Here is an 11,344-nt window from a genome sequence, read left to right on the forward strand (position 1 = left end):
TTAAGCCTAATTCCCATCAGTGACAGCTACAGATGAAAGACGGACGTCTTGGCCCTACAGTCTCAGCACCCAGAAAGTAGCGATCGCCAGCGCATGGTATCGTACTTGCTCCATCAGACGGCGTTGGACATCACAAAACCAGAGTTTCAGTGTAAAAGAGCGAAAGAGAAGGATTCCTGTTGTTGATGGCATAGCTGGTTTGAGGCTTCAGTTTTCTACCTGTCATGTGCTGGTAACCTCTGACAGTGTGCAGTCCCTTGAGCCCCTTGGCCTGAGTTTTGGCCACACACACCCTTTTCTTTGCTCCAACGGAAGGGCAGTGCACCGGAGGATCCAAGATTGGCAAAAGGCACTACATTGTGGTACCCATGATGAAAGGAAAAATTAAATGAAAGAGCAGCCCAAACATCCTCTGACACTGAATAGCGAGTGTTGGAGCCTGAAAGTGTTGCTGAGTGTGAAAGTCTGTTGCTCTTTCCCGATTAATAGTACTTGGGTCTGCATTAGATGATCTGTGCCTACGACCAATGAAGAGCACACTATCTGTAGTGTCTGCCGCAGAGGTGCACTGCATTGAGACATTGAGACTTTCGAGTGAGCTCTGAGTGTTTGCCAGGAGGGCACTCCAACGGATACTGAGAAGCACTATTTTCATGGAAGGCCTGAATCAAGAGGCCCAATGCGACAATGGAAGCAGATTTGATGGACGATAGAAGCCTACCAGAGAGGCTTAGAATGGACTTTGGGTATAGTTGTGGTTGCACAAGTGTTTCCAGTGCCACTGTATGAAGTGGGTGTTGGATATGTTCACCCAAAATGGTCCTGAAGTAGTGTTCTGTCTGTACTCTGATAAAGGATATTTCCATTTCACCTAGCAATGAATTAGGATTTGCCTGCGTAATGGCAAAAGGAGGGTCTGAAGTTCTGTAATTTTGACTCCATTTTACATTCAACGCCATTTTGTGTTGCCTTTACACAGGCTGCTCGATTCACGAAGTGTCTCTGCCCCTTGGACTGCAACGTGTCAAAAACCCCCTCCGTCCTTGTCTTGAAACCCATCTCAGACACCAACCGGCCTAAACTAATCCTTGTCTGGACTACCTAATCTCTATATCAACTATCTGTTAGCCTTTAGTATTCTTCTCGTGCCGTATCTTATCTTTTGGCCTTCGCTATTCTCTCCCTGTGTTTTCCTATTCCACAACCTTTCCTTTGAAGCACACAAACATGTTCTGCCATTGCTGATTGACCTATGGGTGCTGTCATTGATTGACTTATGGGATTGGGCAAAAACACGACTCAGGGGGGACGTTCTGGTTACATGATGCCTTGTTTTGAATGTTTTCCTTTTGGCTAATATTTGGCAGATTTTGTATATCCATTTTGGCATTTTGCATGCTTGCATGAGCCAGGACTGCCCCTTTATTTTATGCTGAGTTTGTAACCCTCACATATATAAGACCTCAGTGTACTGTACTCTTTGGACTGCCTCATTCAGTTGCTGCGCCTTCTGGGTGACGTAGTCACACTCAATTTGAGTTTAATAAAGATGTTCTTTTATATTTCAGTTTCTGTGCCAACTTCTTTTTTTGTTAGTTTAATCCTGAGAAGGAGTTTTGAGTTTCTTCACACTCTCTGAAGCATCTTGCTCTGTTATTTGAGGGGCCCCGCTCTCAGGCATCTTGCTTTAATATTTATTGCTGCCTGGAACTAGGACTACACAAGCATTGAAGGTGATCCCACCTGGCCATCTTCTCTGACATTTAAGCTAGACTGGATGGACGCTGCACCTAGAAATGTGCTCATAAGTCAGATGTGGAGGTATATGAGTGCATTGAGACGCGGTTCCAATTGTGCCCATAATTCAAAGAGGTTGAGGGAATGCAAAGCAATGATCATGTTGGGGAACTGACCAGCGCATGTCATTGAAATGTGTGTCGATAGATGGAGAAGAGCAAATACAGGAGAACACATCACATTTCATTAACATATTGAATGAAGTCTGTTGTTTCAATCAAATAAGGAAGGTATTGTATTGCTTAATTACAATATGGAAAATGGCTTAATGGGTTGTGAAAATTTATGGAACTGGTTGCTTTACTCCAAAGATTAGTTACTATATACGATAACTCACTTTTAAGCAAATCTCTGTAAAGCGAATGGCTAAAGGAGCCTATAAAAAAGGAAAAGGTTGCCCTTAGACAGGGGTTGCAGAAGTGGTCTATTGTGCGATTACTTGGGTCTTGCATAGGTAGAGTCTCTTACTACGGCTGGGTGCGGGGTATCTGATGTCAGTCCAACTGGTGGATACATGTGGGAATTAGGAGCATTTTACATTTTTGGGCCTGATGGTTCATATTGGATAGTGGCTGGTTAGATCCTGTTTTTAGGTCAAGCATTCAAGACCTCTTGTAAATACTTATATGTGTATGTACTTTGGGGGCTCTGTAGATCAGCCCTAGGACTTATCTGCTTCTGCTTAGGGACTTTTTGTGCTGTTCAACTGTCTCTATTTAACTGTCTTGATACAAAACGACCAACAGAGGTCCGTAAAATAACAGATTCACTTTAGCCTTCTCTAGATTCCAGTCCATAGAAATTGTCTTCCATGAGCACCCTTAGACAATAATATTTTTTACAAATCTTATATTTTCAGTGATATGACCACCGAAGGCCCTGATTTTATATTAAAAACAGAGCTTTGGACTATACCATTTCCCCTGAATGGCAATGTTTCTCTCCATGTCTTCCATACCTGGTGTGTCACAGAGTTTGGTGCTTACTTTCCCTCCATGTTATCCAACACTTACCCCACTGTTACCCTAAAAGTATTATGCGTTGTAATGGTATGCGTTGTAATGGTATGTGTTGTAATGGAATGCGTTGTAAATGTAATTTCTAAAAATGTGTTGTAATGGCATGCGTTGTAAAATCATGTGTTGCAAAGGTAACTGCGATGTAAAACCCGTGTTGTAAAGGCATGTGTTGTAATTGTTTGCGTTTTTATGTCATATAATCTTCAAATCCCCTCTGTCAAAGAAATTAAATGATTCCTACTTTTTATATTTGAAGATGAAATGTGAGTTCTTGTAGATTTAACATATACTGAATTGCCTGTGTTACAATTACTGTATGTCCTGCCAGGTGCCATAGAGTACAGTTTGGACGGCCTATAACATTTGGCAACTGTCAAAGATGTCAAGATCTTCTCTGCAGAGCACCGTGGAAATGTGTCCATCATTCATTTTGCTTCTGACTGAAATATTCTGACCTATTTTCTGAATGCCTTCCTTCACATCTGCATTGAGGTTACCTATATATTAAAATCCATGGCTGAATTCACAGAGACTTTTACACACCTTTGTTGAGCTTAACTGCACAGATACTGTCATTTAACAAAACATTCCCAAACATTCATACTCTCCTCTTCTATAGCCTTAGAGCCTGCCGTAGCAGGCTATACCGGCCATGAAAGGCCCGCTCCATCATTAAAGGCCTGAGCCGAAAGCGAGGAACTTTACAAGAGAGCGGCCCTTTAATGGACAGTAGAGACTGGTAAGGAGGGCTCTAAGGCTATTAGAACATTCCACCCCCGAAGGGCAAAATGTTCAAATTTGTAAAACAAAGGGCTCACGGAGCATGAGGGGGTTGAAATCCCCTCGGGTTCCGTGAGGCCCCTTGTTCACAGCATCAGCTGTGTACAAACATTAGAGTATTGGAGCTCCGGGCTTTTACCGCCCATTAGAAGTCCGTAGCACTCCATTGTTTTCAATGGTGCACTCAACATTCCAATGTTCTAATTACAATTAGTTCATCATCCTGCTTTTTCACAAAACTTCCCTTGCTCTTTGCTGCCAACCATTAGAACATTCTTTTACCTGCTCTGTGACCAATCTCTAGATACTATTGGGCCAAGAGTTACTAAAGCTTTACTCAATTGCAAAGTGACAGGATGTGTTTGAAAGAAACACATTGGTATTTACTTTCCAAAGCAAGGGTCATTTTTCCCTCAAAAGGTGTCAGCAGAGGGCATAGCTGCAGTCCAACCTTAGCAGATTTTGCTCTGCTATATTTTTGTCCCCTTGTGCAATGCAGCACAGCAAACCTGGTTTCTGCACTGAATGAAACATTAGAAAATCAGCCCCTCTATATTTCGTAAGAAACTGAAAACTTGGCAATTTGCACTCTGGGCACTATTTTGTCAAATACCTTTCTCCTGCCTGCTGTTCCAGGCAGGGCATGCTCTCTCCTAATGCTTTAAAAAATATATCTTTATAGCACGGGTGCTGAATGCATTTGCAATACAATAGGTCTCGCATTTACGAGAGTTTCAGCTATTGGCATTGTAGATGACAATGTCTTTTATTTAGCTTTTATTTACAACTACTCATAAATAAAAGGCATTGTCATTTGCAATGCCAATAGCTCAAATGCTTGTAAATGCGAAACCGATTGCATTGCAAATGCTTGTTTGTCCTTGGAAGCTGCTGCTGCTGTGCCCGTTAGGAGGGCGTTAATGGAAATGAGCTGTCCTCTCCTCCTCAACTACACCAAACTGGCTCTGGAACATGCTTCCCCTCCCGATGGGCAAGTGCTAAGCTGTCTAGAGACACAAAATGCTTCTCTTCTCCAGGACTTAACTGTGAATAGGAAGGCTGCACCCTGGCCCTGTTCAAGATAATGAAATTCCTGAACCTTACAGAGCTGCCCTTTCTGAGCTGATAGGAGTCTTCTTGCAAAAACCTTCACACCTCATTAAGGAGACACACAGGCCGGGGCTAGCTGCTGGCAGGCTAATGCTAATTAGCCGACTAAAAGCTGTGGCAGACAAAGTCTAACTTTTTAAAAATCACGTTTCCTACATATTACTAAAATTCTGACTTTATTACTGATTTGAATTTTGAATTAATTAAAATAAAAATAGTACCTGAATTATTCCTGTACCTTGTCCTAATTAATCAAAGTTAGGAAAGTAATGCTTTTATTCTGAACTATACTTTTCCTTAAAGGACAACTACTGCTCTTCACTGTGAAAATAGATTTTAAGAGTGAATTACTGTAGGTACATAGCAACACTAAATCCTTGCAAGTACCACTTTTCAATACTAGGCACCCTACATTGTGGGCTAGATGGCCTATGCAGGGGTGGGTTATTTAATATTTATAAGTAGGTTTTTTTCCCCTTGGAAAATTGTTATTTTGAAAGCTTTGCCTGCAGGTTTAAAATCCACAGGAGTTAGGCTGCACAAGTAGGCATGAAGCCATGCTTTCTGTGTCATTCTAAGGGATGGCACAACATGTGCTGCAGACCACAGGGACATTTTCCATTTTGTTTATTTATTTATTTTAAGTACAAAACATTACCAGTGACATTCGCATGGCATATTTTACATTACCCATGTAAGCGTGATGCATGACCCCTAATTATATTTTCACACAGCCATAGGGCCAGATTTCTCAAAGTTTTGCTGTGACCTTGCACCACGCAAGGGGATGCAGGAGAAGGCTAAACCTTGAATGATATTTACCAAGCCACTCGCGGCCACCTTGTGTGGCCTGGCGTGGCTTGGAAAATCCAGAGGAACGCTTGGGTTACTCTGCCTTGAAAGGCATTCCAGGGGTGGAGCATGGTTGTTCCCACGCATCCATGCATGGATTTTGGCACATTCCCATATTTACCATGAATGGTAAACCTGGGAGAGCGTCAAAATGCCATACCTTCCCAGGGGAAGCTTAACAAGGATTAATATGTTTATTTCTCCTCAATTTTTCCTCTATCTGTGTGTCCTCTATTTTGCAAGGAGAGTACAGGAATGCACCATATAATGTTAAATATGGAAAATTCCTGTCCTCTCTCTGTCATGCAGTGCAGCACAGCAAGGTGTCTCGCTGAGCTGCATTTCATGACATTTAGATAAATCTTCCCCCAGTGTGTTTCCTTTCTCTCCTTTACTTTATAAAGAAAGAAGATGTGTTATTCCAGTGGAGCTTTGGAACACTCTCTTAGTGCCGGACTCTAGGGATTTTATACTATTGTACTTTGAACACCTGCCAGTGTTTCACAGCAGTTGCTTTGGTGCTGCCAGGCAGAGGGCACTAGTGTTTGGCTGTAGCTAAAAAATAGGACTCAATCATAAAACTCTGCCTGAATCATTAAGTTCTTTGCTACAGACTACCTCCCCAAATTATTAACTGACTTTCTTACAATACTCATTCACAGACTGGTCACTGTGCAAGTTACACATCAATCAATCACCAATCGGTGGTCTTGTAAGGTGCAGCTTGTTACCTTGGGTTGTCTCCAGGTGCTTTTGGGCAGTGTGAGACTTGGAAAAAAAGCCAGGTCTTCAGCGGCTTTTTGAAGTCCTTCGGGGATGGTGAGGTGTGCAGGTGGAGGGGTGGTCTTTCCGAGACCTGGAGAGGAGGATAGAGAAGGAGCTGCCTCCACAGAGGCAGCGGTGGATGTGGGCCAAGGCAAGGGAGGAGGATCGGAATTCTCTAGTCGGTCGGTGGAATGTAAGGCGGTCATTGAGGTAGGAGGGTCCAGACTTATAGAGCGCTTTGTAGGCATGAATGAGAAGCTTGAAGAGACATCTTTCCTGAATGGCCTGCCAGTGCACAGCTCTGAGGTGCAAGGTGATGCTGGTTCTTCTGGGGAGGTCGAGGATGATCCTTGCCGCCAAGTTCTGGCTGGTCTGGAGGCAGCCCAGGACTTGCTTGGTGGTCCTGGCGTAGAATGTTTTGCCGTAGATGAGTCAGCTGGTGATGAGGGCCTCGGGGACTGTCTTCCTGGATGAGACGAGGATCCATTGAAAAGGAAGCAGGCAGAGGAGACAACGTTGATCTGTTGTTCCATGGCCAGGTGGGTGTCCAGGATGATTCTGGGGTTGCGTGCGTGGCCAGAGGTGGTTGGTGAGAGGCCGAGTGCGGTTGTGCCTGAGCCCCTCATATCTCGCAAACATTTGTTGGCATCGGGCTGAATACAGTACTCTCGAATGGTAGGAAGACCCCTGAAGGGTTTGTGCCCCACCTGCACTGTGCCTTGAATGGCCTGCCTTAAGCCCCTGGGGGTAAAACCTGCAGAACAATTTCAAGAAATGCTTATGCCACGTTAGCCACATTAGACTTTCCAATGGCGCCTGCCTTGCTATTCAGACAAATGATGATGATTATCAATCATTAATGATCTAATAAAATCGACGAAATAAAAGTATAACGAGGTCAAAATAAAGTATATTGGAGTTTGGAGGTTGATTCGCTTTAGCATCTGTGCATATTATGTCAGCCAGTCTGACTGGGTCCCTGACTTAAATGACACAATCCGTAATGTTTTTTGCACATAGGTTAAGCCTTCATCATCCAGTTCCAGACTCAGTAGACTTACTTCATCTGGCAGTGCGCCGCCGTCAGCACCCAGCAGCTGTTGATGAGGACCCCCCCGCAGATGTGCTTGTTGATGTAGTGGAGAGACACCTGCCAGGGCTTGGAGTGGGCGGGGCACTCATACCCTCCAAGGATCTTATCATGCGCATGCGCTGCAGCTGCAAAAGAAGACACGAGCTTTCATCAGCATCAATATATGGCAATGTGCACTTATCTTCCATCCCTGTTCTCCTCCTTCTTGTACATTTGTTCTTTTATGGCCTGTTTCACTGAAAGAATGTATTTACATCTCTAACCCTAAAGGCTGTAACTGGACTTTGACTGGTACAGCCTAAATACTTCACAGGCACTATTGAGGGAGAAAGCCTTCTGCTTACGTGCTAGCTTCCAAAGGCGGAGCATGATTTCATCACTGAAACTGTGTTTCGATCTAGCAAGATATTACAAAATTAAGTTGATTAGGTGCCCACTCCCAAATAATTCTAAATGTCAAAACATGCCAACATAAAACAACGAATGCACACCAGAGAAAAGAGAAGCCGGGGCAATCTAATAAAGCAAGTCTCACTACAAAACAAAGCTCATCCAAAAGGGCCATGTCAGGGAAAAATGACAATATACCATACTTCCATATGCCAGGGTTCTGCTCAGTTGCAGGCCTTCCAGGTGTTCTTGCCAGTGCTGAAACTATCTAGGGCACTGACTAATGCTCACCTTCAGTGAATGCCAAGGTCTCAGTCTGTAGAGCCGTCCGTCATGATGCTGAAAGAAACTGGCATGATGCTGTTGGCCACGTCTCCCCAGTATGTAAATGCACACATTTCACGTAAGTTATTGCAATGTCCCTCAGTATGTGAAGCACCATTGCAGCCCTCACATATGACGCTGAATGCCATACTCATCCGGCACCCCATACAAAACACCATTGCCTGGCCATTACTAAACTCCAGTATGTAAAAACACATTGCCATTCCTGTACCCATAATCTCTTCTGGTGTGCACAGCACGATTGTGATTCTAATCTATAGTGTGCACCTGTACTTAAAGCATCACTGCCAATCCAGTGTGTGTAAATATTCCACCACACATCTCACCGTTCCGTTTCAGTGTTCTTGTTTTCACCATGGATGTAAAGCCCCATTGCCTTCGAACAATCCTCCATTGCTTCCTGGACGTAGAACAACATTGTCTCTCCATTATCCACGGTAGTTATTGGCAAACCAACAGCAGCCATTCACTCGCCATCAATCCCAACTCAAAGTGCATGCTCTCCTCCAATTGCATCACACCCGTTATCGACCCATTGAGCCCCTCATCAACACACCATGCTGGGTACCACGGCGCGAAACAGATGGCAGTTCGTCTGCATTTGACACTCTGGCCGTAGCTTGAAGTGGGGGTGGGGGGAGGGTGTTTGAGGGGGGCGGGGGCGAAGGGGGTTAAGCGTGGACACTTGTCGAATCGCCCAGTCTAGCCATGGCCAGCTTTCTGGGTTCATGGAGCCCTAAAAGCAGTCACCAGCTGCCCACTCACCATGCCATCCCGGTTTCCCACGGACCAGCCGCGCCCCGCATTGGATTTTAATACCTATCAAAGTTATCAACCTCAATTGTGTTACCCCATTTGTTTGATCACCGAGGAATCAATTTTCATGTCAGTGACAATTACCCAAATCATTAATTATTTTTCAAAAAGACAATCCACTCAAAACCTAACTCATTCTTTGAAGAGGATCACAGAGGGATGTCAGAGCATTTATTACTTACACTTTTAAAAAGTAATCATTATTAAACACTGAATGAGAGGCTGTCAAATGATGGTGCATGCGCTAAAAATACGGTCCTCTGTTTACAACACATACACTGTTGAAGCGTAATCTAGTTTTGTAAAGCTATATTTGATTATAACGTACACTTTGTGATACAAAATGGCTATTATATATAACAATAACAGCTGCTGGGCAGTGCTCACATTCTGTAAAGAAACTTGAGGATTTCCACCGAGTGTCACACACACCTGCAACCAAATTAGCTTGTGCAATAGGTACAGTATGGGAGGTAATTCTTCCGGGGACGGGGAGTTTCCTAGGGGGGAGGGTTTGGGGGCATGGGGATGTTCACTTCCGGAAGATAATTTAGCACTTTCCTCACTAATCGACATATTTTTTTTCACCGGACACTGAATAGGGCCCAGAATCTCTTTTGAGCCCCTCCGATGCGCGCGGGGATAAGTCAGGCGTGAGCCAGAAGGTGCCACTGGTGAATCCAGATATTCATTTGCAATAGTTGTATTTGCCCTGCTATTTCCCCACACGATGGCCGCTGTTGGAAACGTTCGTGTACAGCAGCTCCTTTTTCGGTGCGCCTAGAAGAATTCCTATTGTACGTGACTGCGCTTGGCAAACTACAATCCACAAGCACGCGCATGATTGGCGCTTTTGAGGGATAATATAACCCGTGGTAACAAACTGATAAAAAAATAGGCCTCTTCCTAGTAATTACAGTGAAAGCTAATTGCTAGACAACAGATTACAAGGTAGTCGAGTTTGACTTCAATGTCTTTACATGTATAAATATACAGCTGGTTAAATGTATGGAATTGGAATTCTCACCATGTTGCATAAAAAAGGAGAAAAGCGGTTGCTAGTATGTACGACCTCTTACTTCCTGTTTTACGTGGACTAGTTAAACCTTTTTTTATTCTGGTTTACTGTATTAAAATACACTAGCCCACCTCCCCTCCTCCCGTGCCCGCTGCTTCCTACCTCCAAGCAAGAGGAGAAGTATGGCGGCGGCTGCTCCCTTCATGGCTGCAAACGCTTTTGGTAGTGCTGGAAATCCTGCTTCACGTCTCCAGGTGTTGTTTACCTTATCAGGTTAGATTACAGGTTAATAAGTAACAACTGGTGCAGCAAATTGCCTTCAAACATCCACCTCAGGTATGCACTTAGTAAACATTTTTTAACAGCAGAATCCTGAAATACTGGTAAGAATTGCACAGATGACGCGTACAGGACCGATCAGTTTAGTAGGTTTCGATTATTATCAGCAACGGTAAGATGCATGGAGACCAACAGGATCAAACTCCTCTATGAGTGCCAATATATTTTTGTTCATTAAACCATGCTACACACTGGTGAGAAAGTGGATTAGTAGTTGGGGCAGAAGGTAGTCCACTGTTAAAGCTGTCAGGCTTAGGGTGGTCTTCCCCCAAAATGTGACCTTAATTCCTCCATTTTTGCTGATCTAGATTTTGTTGGCCTCAGTACTCTCTGCACTTTACCAATGCTGACTTGTGCTAGGGTGTGTGTGGTCACTCCCTAAAGCATGGTGAAATTGACTTAAACCCAGTTGACACATTCCATTTACTTGTAAGTCACATGTAAATGCTACTACATGCACCCAGGGCTTGTCAATTAAATGTTAATAGTGGGCCTGCAATAATGATTCTGCCACCCACGTAAGTAGCCTTTCAAATATGTCTCAGGCCTACTATTGCAATCTGTGTGTGTAGTGGAGTCTGTCATTTCGATCTGGTGAAACAATGGGTTACCATATGTATTTAAAAAGTGATAACTTTCAATTGGAAGCAGGTAGGAATGTCGAATTTGGTGTCTAAAGAATGTCTATTTAAAACTCTCTTTAATGGTAAATTTGGATTTTTGGTCACAATTCGTAAAACAGCACTTTTATAAAATTAGTATTTTCTTGTCCTAACCATTCGGTGCCTGCAGCCTGTATCCTGGGTTACATGAGTAGGCGTAGCTGGCAGCTGGTCTTTTATGTATTGCTCCCAGACAGAGAGACAAAGGGGAATAGGTGTTGGCAGGACCGCCCATCTCTGTCTTGATAGGTGCAAGGAGTTGTCACTTACCACCCTTACTCATCGCAAAGGCTCTGCCTCAGCAGATTCACAAAGGGCTTCTGTTAGACCTTGCATCCTTGACATGATTTCCTCCCTA

The 11,344-nt window shown here is 43.8% G+C and overlaps 1 protein-coding gene across 1 annotated transcript in view; it reads right to left on the reverse strand.

Moving 5' to 3' along the window:
- LOC146809260 (trypsin-like) overlaps nt 1-10,242 on the reverse strand; it is a 110,539-nt gene extending 100,297 nt beyond the window's left edge. The window contains exons 1-2 of the mRNA XM_085616082.1: nt 10,148-10,242; nt 7,385-7,541 (exon numbers count right to left, since the gene is read on the reverse strand). Of these exons, the coding sequence (XP_085472208.1) occupies nt 7,385-7,541; nt 10,148-10,190 (200 nt within the window). The 5' untranslated portion in view covers nt 10,191-10,242. The remainder of the gene's footprint in view (nt 1-7,384; nt 7,542-10,147) is intronic.
- Nucleotides 10,243-11,344: the final 1,102 nt, after the last annotated feature.

The sequence above is a fragment of the Triturus cristatus genome, chromosome 7, assembly GCF_964204655.1.
Source record: "Triturus cristatus chromosome 7, aTriCri1.1, whole genome shotgun sequence".
In the NCBI taxonomy this organism is placed as follows: domain Eukaryota; kingdom Metazoa; phylum Chordata; class Amphibia; order Caudata; family Salamandridae; genus Triturus; species Triturus cristatus.